Source organism: Anopheles coluzzii, chromosome 2 (genome assembly GCF_943734685.1).
Source record: "Anopheles coluzzii chromosome 2, AcolN3, whole genome shotgun sequence".
Lineage (NCBI taxonomy): Eukaryota > Metazoa > Arthropoda > Insecta > Diptera > Culicidae > Anopheles > Anopheles coluzzii.
This window is the reverse complement of record NC_064670.1, coordinates 114,642,548-114,659,425: the sequence shown is the minus strand read 5'-3', so window position 1 is coordinate 114,659,425 and position 16,878 is coordinate 114,642,548. Positions and strand designations below refer to the sequence as shown.

The 16,878-nt window shown below is 45.6% G+C and overlaps 1 protein-coding gene across 1 annotated transcript; it reads right to left on the bottom strand.

Annotated features, from left to right (window-relative positions):
• Positions 1 to 12: 12 nt before the first annotated feature.
• On the bottom strand, positions 13 to 15,881 carry LOC120949835 (uncharacterized). The gene is made up of 7 exons (XM_040367388.2): positions 15,284 to 15,881; positions 13,475 to 13,570; positions 2,835 to 3,340; positions 2,614 to 2,776; positions 2,395 to 2,544; positions 2,045 to 2,308; positions 13 to 398 (listed from the first exon to the last, which is right to left on the bottom strand). Exons 1-7 carry the CDS (start codon positions 15,440 to 15,442, stop codon positions 105 to 107), a joined length of 1,632 nt encoding a protein of 543 aa, XP_040223322.2. The 5' UTR covers positions 15,443 to 15,881; the 3' UTR covers positions 13 to 104.
• Positions 15,882 to 16,878: the final 997 nt, after the last annotated feature.

Sequence of the window (16,878 nt, the reverse complement as noted above, 5' to 3'; positions counted from 1 at the left end):
TCATCTTCTCTCACACACACATACAGGTACACATGCCGAAATACAGTACATAAAGTTTACAATCGCTTCACAATCGCCTTCACGCCCTGTTTCCGCTGCCAGCATTAAGGCAGCACCTTCCGGGCTTGGCGCAGTCTCCCGTTCGGGCCGGTGTGCGGTGGCAGCCGGCCCACCTTGTACACGCCGAAGAACGTTTTCTCCGGGTACATGACGTGGTGCCGACCGTGGTCAAAGTCCTCGATCGCGACCGTCGTGCCGGCGGTTTCGATTTCCGTCAATCCCGCCGTAAAGCAGGCGTTCGTGTTCTGTCCCTGCACATGGACGGTGCAGGAGAGATGCTTTTTGCCGCCGACCATCACCTTGTAGCCGTTGTTGCCGTGCTCGTTGTCGTACGTCACCTGAAAGAAGGGAAGGAATGCGTATAAACAATAAGTTGTAGAGATCGTACAGCATTATTGCAACTTTTTTTTTACCGTCGTAACCGCTGAATGTAGACGTAAGTCACCAATGTTTGTCTCTATGTTAATAATTTTAGATAGTTTATCTATTTTTCTCTCTCTCTCTCAGACACTAAATTATGTTTCTTTGTTTTTATCTTACATCTCGATGGTATCAATTTGTAAGCAATTATAATCTCTTTGCAGGTTCTTCTATTCGGCGTGATGACCTACGTGGTCATGCCAGCATATACAGGCGGTCCCCGAGATACACGGTTAATGGGGACCGAAAACGGGCACAAAATAGCGCGTATCTCGAATTTCCACGTAAGTCGAATCTCGCGATTTTCAGCCAAAATATCACTAAATTTCGTATAATTTTGCAAGTAAGGGGTGGTTTTAGCTACTTTATTGCTTATTTGATATGATGCTGACTGAATACAACTGTTTCAAACCTTTTGAAATGGTTTTCTACATTCGATCTAAAGAGAAATTATTTTGATTTGCCAATTTATGAGTCAAATCAGTACAATTTGCCCAAATAACAGTCAAATTTAGGTAAAATAACTGTCCGCGTATAAGAGGTACCGTGTATCTCGGGGACTGCCTGTACAGGCTTTCCAGATTTATTTAGTTACACGCAGCCTGATAGTCAGCCCTTGCAACAGGTTACTTTAAAAGCTTCAATGGAGTTGTTTTTCCTAATTTAGATTGCATTTTAGGCGGATGAAAAATTGCTCAACTTAATCAAAATGTTTTTTTTTTTGCATAATATAATGAAATTTCAAAAAAAAAATTGAATGTTATAGCAATGTAACAATGTGCTGGTCTCATACAGTCGTGCACTCATACTACTTAACAACATGCTCGTCATGGATCGTGCCCCCATGCATAGGACTACAATGGCAATAAATAAGTCACAGGCCTAAACAAGTCACAGCGCAAGAAATTGATAACTTAGAAGCAAACAATATTGCACACTGATTAAAAAGTATGTCCTAAGCTGAGGATTTTCGCAGTTACTACTGTGTCCATGAAGAAAAATGTGCAACTCAATTTTTCTCGGCAAACATTGTTCCTCACAAAAGCCTAAACTGTAATTTGAAGCTTAATTAACTTGATCAATTTGCAGAAAAAAATGAATGACGAGGAACTTTGTGCCATATCTTCCTGTAAACGACGTTAGCTTCTGCTTTCTATGAATTTATAAAGCTCTAGCCTGGATCACAAGTCCATCATACTCTAAATATATTATCAGGCTTCTTGGAAGCATTTACCGAATAACTAAATAAAATATTTCCGAGAATAGGCGACAGTGTTAGAAAACGATTTTAGATGCAAAACTCCTAAATAATTTGTACCTTCTCCGAACATACAAAACCGCCGTAGGGTACTGCTGTGGTTAGTTTTCCGCTTTGCAAAGAATGTTTCTTCCGTTTTCACAAAAAAAAAGATATCTATATTGGTGAAAAAAATACCACGAACAACAATCTCCTCCCATCGATCCGGAGGTCGTCGCTGTGCTCGGTTCCAGTGAAAAGTGTCACGCGAACGACAACACTTCCCGGAAAGCCGCGTATCCCTCATTACCCGTACGTTCGACTCACCTGAGCGTAAAGGTAGTACAGGCCGGGCTCGTTGATGGTAAGCTGCTCGCCGTCGAACGTAAAGGTCGTCTGGGACAGGAGGGCCTGCTTGCTAACATTGTCCTTCGCGGTCCAATCGCGATGGCGCACGTTCCGGTGGGAAACACCGTTCGGCGATTGCTTTACCAGATGCAGCCCCTTGGCAACGGGTTCGGCTCCGCCCTGCACGGCTCCGGCTTTGCGTTGCCGCAACCGAACGCGTGACTCTGGTGCCATTACGATCTCCTGGTGTTTGGATGCGGGTTGCAAGAAAAGGTTAGCTCGAACAACATTGTAGAATGAACTGCGGTTTGGGTGACCGATCCGCTTACCTTTTGCGTTCCAGGATTTCCCACCACCTTGGGGAATCGCTGTTGCTGATGCTGCTGGAGCTGCTTTCGCATGTTTTCGCCCGTTGCCTGAACGCGGCTCATGCGGTTCAGTATCTGTGCCGGCGGTTTAGTCGGATTTCCAGCGTTCAGCTAGTGCGAAGTAAAGGGAGTGCTTATTAGTGGAAAGTTAAAAGTCAAAACAGGATCCCCATTCATTACCTCATTGCGCGAGTGGTGCCTTACACTGGAGTGTGAACCGTACGACACGGGCATCGGCGTGGTGGTGCTGTGATGTTCCCGAAGTTGATGCATCTCGTGCTGGTACGGTCTTATGCTGATCGACCCGTACGACTGCTGGCTGTGGGAGGCGGTGTGTGTTTTGCTGCAAACACAATCATTAGCACACCAAGACCAACCAAGACACTTGAGGCGTCACTTACCGATTTTCCACATCCCAGCGGAACATCTCGCCCGACGTCGGCGGTGTGACCAGCTCTTCCGGCCGCTGGCGTAACTGCTCAAAGATCCGGTGCGGATGCCGAGTGCGGTTCCGGCGCGGTACGTACGGCTCGTCGACAATCGGTACACCCTGCCGGGTCACACCGGAAATGGACCGTGCTCGGCGCTTGCCACCGGCCGCGGACGCCGACACGCTCATGTCGACACTGTCGTCAATCAGTATATCGCCGTCCTCTTCGCCGTCTTGGACGTCCTCGTTCGTTTCCTTCAGCTCCTCGAGGCCAAGGTTTTCCCGTTCCTCGTGCTCCTCCTCCTCGCCCACTTCCTCGCTGCCCTCGATGTCTTCGTCCTCTTCGTGCATGCCGCTGCTGGACAAACCACTCTCGCTCATTTCCGTTTCGCGCCGGTGGCCATCCTCGACCATATCCGGATCCAGGTCCGGTTCGTACACGTACTCATCATGCCCGTCGAACAGCTCGTTGTCGAACTGTGAAGAGAGCCAGAAGTGATTATGAGTGTGATTTGCTGATAACAACTCCCAAACCAAGCATTGCACAAGGGGATAACAATTCTCGTTAAATCAAAACCTTCTGCCTTCCCCAGGGTTGGCCCCATTAAGGTAGAGTTCATTAAAAGTTTCACCCTTCCCCAAAACTCGATTAAGCAAGTGACAGTGAAACCCTTTTTTTGGAGGAATACCTACCTTTCCGAAGAAAAGGAAAAGGAGTTCGGTAGAATATCGTTCCCTTTCGCTTTTGTGGCTTGCGGGAAAGAAAGGTTTGCACATCATAAGACAAAAACAATGAAAAGGTCTCCATTTACCTGACTTCAAGCAAATCATTACGCAAAGCGTTTTCTGTTGATGTGTGCGTCCCTGCGTGGGGAGCTTTTAAAAATATCAAATTTACTATGTAAATCATGCCCGTTCTATGTGGATGTAGCTTTGCTCTTACGACAGAGCGCACAAGGTATCGTAGCAGGCCGAGCAAAGTACGGGGGCAGGTGATTCGTTGATGACGTACGGATTGCGTACTTGAGAATGTTGGTGAGCTGATGTTTGACATATGGGTTACATTAAATGGTTTGACACTTGGTTGAAATTTATACTCATTTTGAAATCTATTTCGAATATGTTTTTTTGATCGCATGTGGATAGAAGGCAGAAAATGCCTAGAATACGGAGGCAGATTATCTTAGATGAAAACATCAAACATTCCTCTCTCTGTGAGCTGTTTATCGAAATGCCAAACGAGACTGGGTGTGATTTACAACCGCCACGACCGTTAAAAACCGTTTGTCCACAGTATTTCGATAAATTATCTGCAGCTTATCAGCGGTTGAGCGGTTATACTCGCCGTTTTGTCCGAGCATATTTTTACACCCTGAAACATGATCACACACAGCGATTTCAATAAATTCGGCTGCCGGACAGGAGCAAATTCACACATTTTAACGCTCCCATCAATCTTCCGTCGCATTTGCAAGATGATTTGTAAAAAAAAAAGAAAAGACACTCTTTTACCTATGCCTGCATATGTACGTCAGCACACCGATATTCAAGGTGGGATCGGTTCCCTACGGAGAAGTATATGGCCTCGCACCGTTCAACAACAAACAAACAAACCAACAACCGTGCGCTGCCCAGCGCTCGAACCACAGGAACCACCTTGGCGGGCAGGGTCGCCCGGTCGTCGGTGAACCGTTCGGCCCATTCAGAGCGCCTCCATCGTGCACATACATCACTGTAGCGACTGTAGATCATTCTTTGGCCGGCAACTATGCGCCACATGTATTAGCGGCGTGATAAATGACACGCGCGACATTAATTCATTCGGTAGATTTAATTTTTCACGCTCTTTCCCCGTTCCCCTTGTATTTTGCTTCCGTCGGCTAATAAACATGACCCTCCATCCCCCTTTCGTTAGTTGCTTCCCTCGAGTTGTGGAATTGCAAAGTGAAACGCACAAGTTCACATGGTGAAGCACTTTACTGGCAGGCTGCCGGCTGGCCAGCCGGTAGCGAAGCACCCACCCGCCGCATTAATCATTCCGCAAATGATGATCGTGGTGCAAATTATAAACTGTGCTTGAAGCGAATACGGCACCCGTACCCGTGTGAGATTGTCGCTCGACCCGGTCCGCGGTCACATCTGCGTCATTTGCCCCCTTCTCATCTCAGGCCTGCCAAAACGGCTGCCCGATGCTGATTGCGATCGAAACTACAAAGCACCGGTCCACTAATTACCGCTTGATCCAGCAGGATCAGTCTTCGGGCGGAAAATGGAGCGCGTCTGACGGCTAAAAATACTTCGAAAATATTTTCCACCCTACCCTCAATGAACTGCATGGTATGGTGCGGAGTTTTGTATTGCTAGCGTTCGTTCCAGCCATAACCACCACCTGCCATCGTCTAATGAACTCAACGACCTGTCTCAACGAACTCACTGTTGGCAAACTATGTTGGCCTAAAATTCTTTACGGTTTTCAGTGTTTTTGTTCCTATTTGTACGAAGCGTAAAGTTTTCATCCCACGCCAGAAAGAAAGACGAGGGTCGTTCGAGCTACAGTGGAACGACTGACTATTGCCGATCGAACGTGTCTGTTCCGATACGCCGGCAAAGATGCGGAAGCTCAAGCATAAGATCAAATTAATCGTGGCAGAGTGTTTTGCTTTACGCTCGCTGAGCTGAGCTGGCTCATAAGTAAGGGAATTTTGTGCTATGTGCGGTGCTGTTTATCTGTTGCGTGGTTTTGTTTTTTTTTCAGTTTTTGCACAAATCGAGCGAATGGCGTCGAGACTATCGGGATAGAAAGATATACTTGAGAATGAAAGCCGCTAAAAATGGGTGGCGTCGTCGGAAGTTTTTATTATGCTTTTAGATGGTTCGCGTTCTCGGGACGGGATATGTTTCGGCAGATGGCACTTTTGCGCGCTGGAAGGAATTTTAATTGATTATCCTGCTTGAGCTGGTAGCGTGTGGAGGGGAGTGTTGGAGAGGCAAAAGCAAATAAAATGGAATTTATTTTGATGTTTGGAAGCAACTTAAAGCCAAAAAGCCATTTCCAAAATGTTGATATTGTGTTGAATGTAGTGAGCAAACACTGGGAATTAAATCAGTATAAGTATGGATGGACAAACCAAAATTTTTTGAAATTATTCAAATTAAATGCATTTAGGAAAGTGTCCTTAAAATGCATTATTATACAAAATTAATTTTGATTCATTAAGTATTCGAATAAAAGTAAAATTCCCTTTTAAATAAACCGAGCTTCTAACCACAGTTAATTCTTCACCAAAAATCCATACTTTCTGCGTAAAATGTTCCCCACAAATTACAATGAGTCATGGGCAACATTGAGTCGTATAAAATCGAGCCACACAATCCTCTATACGGCCCTTGAAGAAAGCGACCCTAAGCGCAACCCTAATTTATGCTTGAACATAAAACATCGTGTTTTTGTATTTACGATACTGCCCTAAACTCATGTTTTCATCATTCAAACTAAAGTGTGTGTGTGTTGTTTATTTGACGAATTAAACTCCTCTCCACCGAGCGTGTTAGGGCTGCCAAAGATGAGTCCTAATTTCACCGCAACGATTAAAAGGTCCATCGGTAACGATAACGATTTACCCTCCCCTCCACCTGCTAATGAGTCAGTCCTCGAACCGATCCTGACACTGATGGACCTGACCCCGCAGGTAGTAGGGCGGTTTGGACGAATAAAAACTACCATAACACTTAAAAATCCTCAAACAAAGCGACCATGACCATCAATTTTATTTGCGGGTTTTGCGGCTTCGCCAGCATCCTGCACCGGGCATGCAGTGGGGACGGGGGAGAACTGTAAAAGAAACAACAAAACAGCAACACTCATTGACCAGCGTCAACAAGATTCTTCGTCCATCTCCCCTGCGTCAGCATCTCCCGTTCTCGCTAATAATCGTATTTCCTCGCTAGAAGAGTTTAAAAATAAGACATCAAACTTACGATACACTGCCCTGCTTCATATTTCACTGCTGCTGCTGCTGCCTTGATAGTGGTAGTACGCTTCCATGTTTGCGTACCACAGCCAACATGCGAGTACAAACGGCGGCAAACCGAAAAGCGATAGAAGCGGCGATAAATCTTCCCATTTAATGGTTCGTTTTCGCCGAGTCGTTGGGTTCTCCCGTTTTGCCGATTAAAAATGTGTATGGGTGTGTAGGGAATGTGGGGAGCGAGGATTTGTTTTATCATCTTCGCCGCGTGGGCATAGAAAGTCAACTAAACTTGTATGACGCGCATAAGAAAAAAATGCCGCTTTTGCATGTTAGATTTGATACGATCGTTTGACATTCGGCAGCGCCTGACGTCTTGTGTAAAGTCGATTGTTCGTGAAGATCTAGCCTTCTGTTTCCATGGTTTCGGGCAGAACATGGTGTGAACCGTGCCAAAATGTCAACACTTCCCTGTTCCGCGCAGCAGAAGATCACACTTTACTTCCCAGCACCAGAGAGCTTATGGTTGCACGGTGTTTTCGGGACGAGTTTTCAAATTTGTTTACGAATCGCTGCTGCCTGTCAACCCGAGTGGCGCCTGGCAGTTATTTATGTTTGTGATTGTGTGTGTGTGTGTGTGTGTGAGTTTGCGCGGGCTCGCACAATGCAACACCGTTGCAGATGTTTCGCTGCCAGGCGATGCTGACAAGAAAGCGAAATAGATCAAATTAATCATCATTTACACGGGCGGTATTGTTTGTTTCTTTGCAGTTTACACAAAGGGAAGCCGCATAGCCCGAGTGCTTGTGCAATCGACGGTGCAGTGTATGCAATGTATGGGCAATTAAATTAAATTGTTTGAATTAATTGAATACTGCAGCACATGTTTCCGTTCCCTTTGCTCAAACACGCACACGATCTCAAGTGTGAGTCAATGTTTCGATCGCGCGTTGAATTCCGAGTGAAATGATCTTATAAAATGTTTCTGCTTCTTGCGTTACACCGTATGGGGGATAAAAATAGCCACAAATCATTCATAACTTGCTCCCCTTGCCTATCCACGCCTTAATCGGACGTACACTCCTGAGGATAAAAATAAACATTAATAAAAACCCGCGCGGCACAGATGATCGTGTGGCAAACATATGATAAACAGGGCGGCTTTGGCCGGGACCGAACCATCACACCAGTAAATACCGATCGCCAAGTAGATCGCCCGTCCAACAATCAGCTTGTGAGGAGTTTGTTTACACCGGTTCAACACACTTTGAAATGAACCATTTCCCTCCCAGTTATGGAGTGATGCGTGTTATCGTTACGGCGTTCTCGAGAATCGAGTAGAGTTGTTTATTGTGGCTAGGACTACCCGCGACCCGCGATCGATGATTAACACTGGCAAGAAGGTGCAACGATAGCTTGTGTGCGTGCTGAGCTTGAGAAACTGAACCACCAGCAAGACGCCAGCGGGTAAGCGTGTCAATAATTTCACGCCTTGAGTGCCGCTATCGCACCCGATCGGATCGCAACCCGATTCCAAGAGCAAGGCCCGCCGTGTCACGTTTGCGACCCGCATCGGTTGCTCCCCCAGCGCTAGACGACGCACCTTTTTGTGGTCGCTTTTGCTTCATTCTTCTGTGTCTATGCGAGCCTCCCGTACTGGAGGGCGAATTAGAGCCCGAGAGCAGACGACATGGGAAGCGCTATAAATCAATGCCAGATCCGGTGGTACCTGTTCAACCAACAAACCGAACCAAACAATCAAAGACCGCCATGGCGTTAGCTGGTAAGGGACCATATTTGGGGCCCCACGGGTGTGATTGAATATCCGTGACCTAAAGACTTGTGGACTGATTTCCATATCCGACATTTGGTGGTGAATTATGGAGCTGGTGGGTTGTTCCGAGCATAAGCCGTAGCTCACGCGCAATTTACGGGTCAAGTCCTTGCAGAATGGAGTGATTTTTGACCCTCCAGATTTGTTGGCGAATAAAGCAGAAACAATAAATTCATGCTTATTTGATGTGCTTTAGAAGCAGGTGGATTTGAACCTAGTCGAAAAAAGACTCTATTTAAGCTGTTCCGTGTATAGTGCATAACAGCTTTGGGGTGTAAAATAGAAGCAAAGGATTTAATAAACTTAGGGATTAATGTTTAAACCAATTAAAAAAGTTTAATTGATGTTTCATAATTAGGGAATAGAAATAAAACAATTCCATTACTTGGTAATCCATCTTTGCTATAGCTAGGTTATCTATATTAAATCATTATCCATTTTAGCCAGTATCGACAGCATTACAGTGCCAGCGAGCTAACACGAGTATTCCATTAGGCTCTATCATTTTCCCAGTAAGTGCACACTCCACATAAATGTCAGCATTGAATGCCAATTAGTCAAAGTTGACGAGCTGGACCATGGTAACCCAGGGTGGCCGCTTGTTTAATGTACCATAACGACAGGAGCCATCCAAGTCTGGTGAACGATGGTGATTTGCAGAAGAACATTCTTACGCACTTTCCAGTAGCCGGAAGGCTAGACTCCATGTGCCTCGACACAAGCCCCGACCTATTTGCGGTTCATTATTTGGTATTGCCCAGTTTGTGGAGTGTTGCATCCTAACAGAACGGACAGAAATGCAGAACCCGTACGTGCGGGGAGTACGATTGGGAACCCCTAAGAACGAATCACACAAACGAACTGTCAATAACGACAATCAACAAACCGGTGGCGCCCTACAACGCCCCATCCACCGTAGTTGGATTGGACGAAGCGGCCAGTTTCCGTACCAGTAGTGTTGCTGACGGCACAGCAGACACACAGATCAAAGGCTGGCTAAATGCGTTTCATCACTTTTCGTGCACGGTTCGGGGGTTAAAGGTTGTATTTGACCAATCGCTGATGTTGCTGATAGCGTGGCGATGGGAAGCTTCGTATCGTTGGGCAGTTCTTTGGCTGCTTGCTGAGGCATTTCGAATCAATAGAATGACGGTTTGTTTGTGAGCATCGGTTATGGGGAGATTATCTAGAAACTACACTCTACTTTTGTGCTGAGGATGTAAAACAAGCGCAAATGGGTAATTGTGTGCAATTCGACGAACGTTGTTCCACGATTCGAAAAGAGAACATGTGCAAAACATTCAGTCATCCTCAAAAAATTGTGTTGTGTTTAAGCCACAGCGGAGGGGAAATTTATGATGTCAAATTTATGACCCACCTACCCATTATGACCACCAGCTGCACTGAGAAAGGTAATAAAACGGTAGACACTGTGTGGTACGTCCCTGTTGAAAAGAAAAACCGTTCTTCGAGGTTGGTCAAAGTCAAGGACAAGCGCGCATCGCGCTCAGTACCACCCAGTGAGCAGCAGGGGGACTATACGCCGTCACACGCTGACGCAAATCGTGCATGGCGTGCGCTTCCCATTTCCCAGCCGTGTGGGTGGCAGGTTCATCTGTACTACAATTCGGTAGCCATTAACGGTCGAACTCGTTACAAACGGACACTCGTTGGCATCTTGGCAGGGGGGAGGGAGGGAGGGCAGAAGGCAAAAGTATCGCATTAGGCATCATCGGCATCGTTAGAGTGATGGGAGTGATTGGTTCGACAGGTTCAACGAAATGAAGTCTTGTTTCGCTGCCTGTGCCGTTGCCATCAAGCGGAAAGAAAGTTCACACCGAACGTTTAACGGTCGGTGACAGCATTTGCAAGAATGCAATAAAATGCAATAAAATGCACCTGGTACCTTTACACCTTATTCTTTGCTCTATTTCAACGGCACGGCAACAGAAATAGATTCGCTTCGGGACGATGCACCCGCAATGGCCAACCATCACAACCAACACCGAGCGCAATACCGGTATTTCCATTCACCGGTGTGCCAGCATCCAGTGTGCAAACGGTTCGGTTGCAAACGTCGTCGTCGATGCACCAGCAGCACCATGGAAAAGGGCAAATAAAGACCGATTTTAATTAGCAGCCGTTGCAGCACGGGGATTTCAGTCGCACGGGTTGTGCGTTCGCGCGGGATCGAGCTGTTGTTTACTGAAAACCGCAATATCGACCGCGTTTGATTTGGGTGGTGCGTGACACGTTTCGCGCAAAAAAAAGGCAGTAGCTGTTATGGTATTGAATGTATCGCGGTCGGTTGTTTTACAGGTAATTAGTATGTTTTTGATTCGATGCAATGTATGGCATCAAACAACTTTGTTGTATGCTTTAATCGTAATTCATTCGTCGTACAGCATTTGTTTGAATGTGGGTGATTACGGTGGTATTTGGGTATATTTTTTGTTGCTTAAAATGTTTCTTAAACCATATTAAATTGATCAAGTACATACAAAACTGTATACAGTGAACCCTCTCTTATTTGACACCTCTCCAATTTGAAAAACCTCTCTTATTTGAACATTTTGCACAGTCCCTTGATTTCCAGTACATTTTTGTTCCTCTAATTTGGAAAACCTCTGAAATCTGTGTCCCTCTTATTTGTGTATGGTGTTGCCATGGTTATTGAATGATGTATGCTCAAATTGGCAATCCTGTTCGCAGTTTCCTATAGCAACAGTTAAGGCTGCATACTAAATGTTCTGTCTCTTTCTTGTTTGGAAGGACCTTTCATTCACTTTCCACCTCTGTAATTTGAAAACCCCTCTTATTCGACAGTCCCATCGCCTCTCAAATAAGAGAGGGTTCACTGTATTAACAGGAAACTTCCAACCAGAATAAAACTCAGAAGCATTGCATAGCTTCAGGCGCGATTCTCGATATCCAAAAATGGAACTAACTGGAATCTATTTGGGTTATTGTACGTCTGGGAATATATTTTGCGCTATCCTTGTGCAGCCCAATTTTAATGAACATACTTTAAAATTTCCTTCTTTTTAGACGTTGTTACTTAACATTGTTAATAGAGGAGAAGGTCGCCTGTTTTTTCGAAGGTTCTTAAAACATAAACAAAATAATAACATTGGAGCTGGATTCTACTGAGAATGTTATTCTCATTTACGCAGTGAAACAAACGACCTTGATGTGGAAAGAACTTCAAACCAGCTTAGCGATAGCTACAATATTCATGTCTAAAACATTCCATTTCATATGTTACATATTTTATTTACACCTTGACTTCATTTTCAAACATCCAATGATTAATCATCAGTGTTGAGAAAATTCAAGGATCCAATAATGCTGCCCAACACCCCGTTATGATGGCTTTCCCTGGAATTGGAATGACCTTTGCCCGGTCCACCTTGGTCTAATTTTCCAACATTTGTGTGGATCTGAGAAAAAGTTTCACCTCCAAGCTTCTCCAATACCCAAAATTTCTGCCACTTCTTTCACACTCTTTCATCGTGCCCGCAAACATAGTTTTGAGTTGTCCAAACAGCGGAAACTACGAAATGTGTTTTTTTCGATGAAATCATTATGAACACGGCACTACAGCACCCAATGACGTCGTATCATCACTTCCCCCAAACGGGAAAAGGTCATCACGAAAGGCGTTCGCTTTTAAAGCACGACAAGCAGTTTGCTGCAGCAGTGGAAAGATTTATCTAAACATCTAATACCCGCTGCACACACACACTTGTTTGCATCTAAACGGGACCAACAAGAGGACAAAAAAAAACAAACTAACCTGTCATGTGCAGTTCATAAAATCATTTCCACCTCAACCTTTTGCACCACCATCAAAGACCGGAGACCGTGCGCGGTGGAGGTTTTGGTTTTGTGTGTTTGGATTTGGGATGAATAGCACACTTAATGAATGACGATTTGGTGATATCGTTTTGGGACGATCACCGGGTGGCGCTGGGTCACCGTGAGTGGCCGGAAACCCGCAGGAAATGTGATATTTGTCAGCTCACAGACCCCGGGCCGTGTATGCAACACCCGCAGCGAGGGAACGAGATGGAACGCTCCTGCTTAATTTCAACGCCAATTGTATGCAGCAACGGAACGGAAATTCAATTTCATGCCAGAAGCTTCTCATTTCGGCACAGGCACCGGCTGTTATTATGAAAGGCCCCCCCCAAAGCATGTGACAATGAAGGGTGGTAGCCCAGAAATAGGCAACAGGCTGTGGATGCCAAAGTTGGAACGGTCATTACAACTTCGGACAACCAGTAAAAACGTGCCCATATACCGACAGGTCGGACCCAAAAACCATCATAAATAGATCACGCCGCGATCGTTGCTGCTCTGGAGAAGGGGAGTTGTGGCATATTATCATCCCCAATTCTGGGGCCGGTTTTTTTTGGGGCGAATGTCTCGTTGTCCAGCCCGTTGGTGTGTGACATTTCGGGCCGGAGAGGCTTAATTTAATGGACATCGTCGGACAGTGTTGCGCCCACGCGCCAAACGCACGCTACAAGTGGTTTGCCGGCGCCATGGCTACCCATTCCACAGACACCCTGGTGCTGGAAGCGTGTCTTGTTCGTGTGTTTTATTGTGTGTTACTCAGCGCATTGCAGAACCGTGCCACCCCGGGGTTTTTTTTGTAATCTGACCGTTTTTGTGGTCTGGATTTCCATCGGTTTTGATTAAAGTACCATTTAGACGGACAGTGGCTGTCTGTCGGTTGGATTAGGACGCAACAGCGGCCGCAGGAACCGTACGTAGATTATTAAGATTGCGGTGCGATGCGCTTACCTCGTATTCGTTGAATTCGCGAGCCCGTAGGTACAGTTGCTGCTTCAGGTCATCGACTTCCCGCTGCAGTGCGGCCGTCTTGTTCAAGTGCCAGATCTGTGGGAGGGAAAGGTTAAAAGATTCCAAGGTCAGTAAAAGTGAGCATTGTCGCTGGGAGGAGCATACCGACAGACCATTGCATACATCAAATCGAGTGGAATAAACGATGCTCCAATTAGGGAAGCGGGCTTTTAATGGTAAAGGAACCGATGCAATGGAACGAAATTTAATGCTGAGCTGCACCCGTTGTACAATCGTCCACTCGTACGATTTAACAACATGTCTGTAATGGGTTCAAGCTTCCTAAAAGTCCGTGTCCCTCATACGCGGAGGGATGGACTATCCTGCTATGGGCAATCATCAATCAGTTACTGATAACCAAGTCCATTAGTAGTGGAACAGACAGGCCATGACCGATAACGGTTGTTGTGTCACAAAAACAAGAAGAATAATAAAAATGGAAACAAGCTTTTAAATGTGAAAAATTACTCAAGAAGTACTCAAAGTCCTTTACCCTCTATCTACACTGGCCAATCTTCAATAGTGAACACATTAACCCGCTATTAATATTGCATTGAATTGACCAGGAATTCGATGGATCAATTTTCTCATCATTCTCATGCATGGAGTTGCAAGGGTTTGAAAAGTGCGAAACAAGTTAAATTGTGTTGTCTCTACACTGTTAGTGTTACCCGTTAGAACAACAATTCAAATATATCAAGCAAAACGTAGGAATACAACTTCAAAAGATTCCAAGGAGCAATTTGGAACCATTTTAAAGCTATATGAGAAGAAAATACTAAGCTAAACAGGGCGGTCCCGTGGTACAGTCGTCAACTCGCACGACTAAACAAAAGGCCGGCGTGGGATCAAATCTCATATGGACCATTCTCCCGTAGCAAGGACTGACTACATCCAGCTGCGTTGGAACTAATAAGTCTCGAAAGCCTGTATAGGCCGGCATTACCTCGTAGGTCCTTACGTCAAGAACAAGATGTAATCAAACAGGCTGGTTAATTCGGACTGCTCTACGAAGAAGGTAAATATCAGAATAATGTTTTACTGCAAAAGCCTTTTGTAAGAAGTTTTTAAATAATAAAATAGACAAATGTTTGGGGAGGACAAAAGGAGGTCTGATATCAGCGAATCACATGCTCAACATCACAAGAACAGCCAACTTAAGCAGAGTAGCTGATCCGATCGCTAGAGAGATCACGAAGTAGGATCTGGCTTTGGTTATGATTTTAATTCAGATTTAATATAACGTCTTATTGCCACACAGTTCGGATTTATTCCCAAAATATACATGACACTAAGCAAAGGTACACTGTCACTAGGAGTGATATAATAAAGAGAGTCGGGCTAGTTAGTCCGTCTTTAGAATTACAGCCCTAGCCTCCACCTGTTTGCTGTGGCTTTAGCATTACAAAACAACCGAATCTCACATGACTTAGACGTGTAGATAGTGCGACCGAATGTCATAACACAAGGCATTAATATTAATTACCGCATAATTATTTCATAAACATCCCGGCACACACACAAAACACAGACCGCCCACTGTCAGCTATAATCCCGCACGGTTCTATTTTTGCTTTTAGCACGGATTCCCTTTCATGTACAGCAAAAATAAACAACGTGAATGAAATCATCCTTAGCGGAAAACGCTTGCCTGATGTATGGTTTAAAAGACACTTTAAGTACGAGCTTATCGGCTGCCCCCCGTCCGCCACACATCACTGGAACTTGGAAGCTGATAAACGTACATACCTGTACACCGATGAGCGCACAGCAAAGGGTCGCCGCCAGAATGCATCCGAGCGCAAGCAGGCCGCGCTTGACGGCGGACTTTTGCGCACAGTGCGCCTTCAGATCGCCGGCCGTCGCGTTCGGTAGATTGAGAAATGGTTTCAACGTTTCCGCCGTCATGACGCGGCAGCATGCACCGAGTTAATTGGTTTCGTCAGATAATGCTGCTCTCTACACTCTCTACAAGCTTTAGCAACCGATTGGACACATTAGCTCGGTTGCAAGAGCAAAATGCATAAAGCAAAATAAAAAAAGTACAATCCAATACTAAGAACTTTGCGCACTACTGTTTTGTCACGGGTTTTTGTTTTTTGCACTTGTTGCGTTCTGTTCTTCACTTTCTTGATTAGCTATCTTGTCGCGGAAACGTTCGCGTGCGTCACTTTCTTCGAAAAGTGCCGTTCCGTTCTAGCGTACCCCGGTCGGTCTAGGATGGGTAAGGAATGATAAAAAAAATAATTGCACAAATAAATACGCTTGAGAGGGACCACAACAATTAGCCGCGCATTCCAACGCGCTCGATCGCCGTTTAGCAACTGAACGTCGGGACCAGTCTGTCCGCGGTACTAACGCGGCGATCTTAATTCTCAACGGTCGCAACAGAACATTGCTGCTCTCAAACACTCTAATACTCTCGATCGCTGATGCTCTCGCTCTCTTTCTTGCTCTCGTTCTTTTCCTCTGCCGAAAGGAAAGACCAAAGCGTGATACAGGCGTTTGAGAACGTGTTCGTCTTCATTAATGAAGTGTATCACGCTGCCTGTGATCTTCGAGGGGTTAGATTGATCAAACATCAAACGCTGGTGATTTGTTTGTCTGTTTCGGACTATCCGTTCCAAGATCGGGAAGGTTGCTTTTAGGGAGAAAGAGAAAACTTCAAAAGAGAGCATCCGATCCTCGGGATCGGGTCGATTGACCACCCCGTCTGTTAAATGAATTATCTCCCGTATGTCACATTCGTATCGGGTAAGTAATAACTTCATCATGCACAAGTGTTCTGTCCCTCTGATCCAATGATACTGACAATAAACATTGGCCTACTCTGTGTAACGCATTGCGCTAGATGCTAGATTTTCATGTCAAAAACACACATGCGGTAAATGCTCACCATGCATCCCAGTAGCCCAGTTGACGGCCCTTGATCGTAAACCTGCGACCATAACCTTGGGCAACTCCCGCACCCGGCCTTGTTCGTTCAAAGCCACACACGGTCAAGATGAGATCGCAATAAAAAGGGCGCAACAGTGCCTTTGCTCATGGGCACGTCGCGATCAATCTGAGATCAATCCTAGAACCGCTCGGGACCGCTTAATCATTCCAACAGATGGCTGGCTGGCGCCCTGTGGACAGAGTTGCTCAATCAAAGTGTATCATTGCTCCGTGCTCGTACTCACACCCGTGCCCCGTCGTTACGTCCAATGTACGGCAGAAAGGAATGCGACGCATGTTCGGTAACACCCAAACTGTGGGGGGGTAGTGGTCGTAAAAAGAATGGGATTAACACGATAAAAGTTAATGTTGTTTCTTGGCACCACCGTTGGGCCAGGGCATAGGGG

Excerpts from the sequence above, each read along its gene's own strand:
- LOC120949835 (XM_040367388.2), bottom strand. The coding sequence starts at position 15,442 with ATGACGGCGGAAACGTTGAAACCATTTCTCAATCTACCGAACGCGACG. Across the intron at positions 2,545-2,613 it reads GGCACCACTCGCGCAATGAG|CTGAACGCTGGAAATCCGAC; the intron begins GTAATGAATGGG and ends ACTTCGCACTAG. Across the intron at positions 399-2,044 it reads TGTACTACCTTTACGCTCAG|GTGACGTACGACAACGAGCA; the intron begins GTGAGTCGAACG and ends CCCTTCTTTCAG.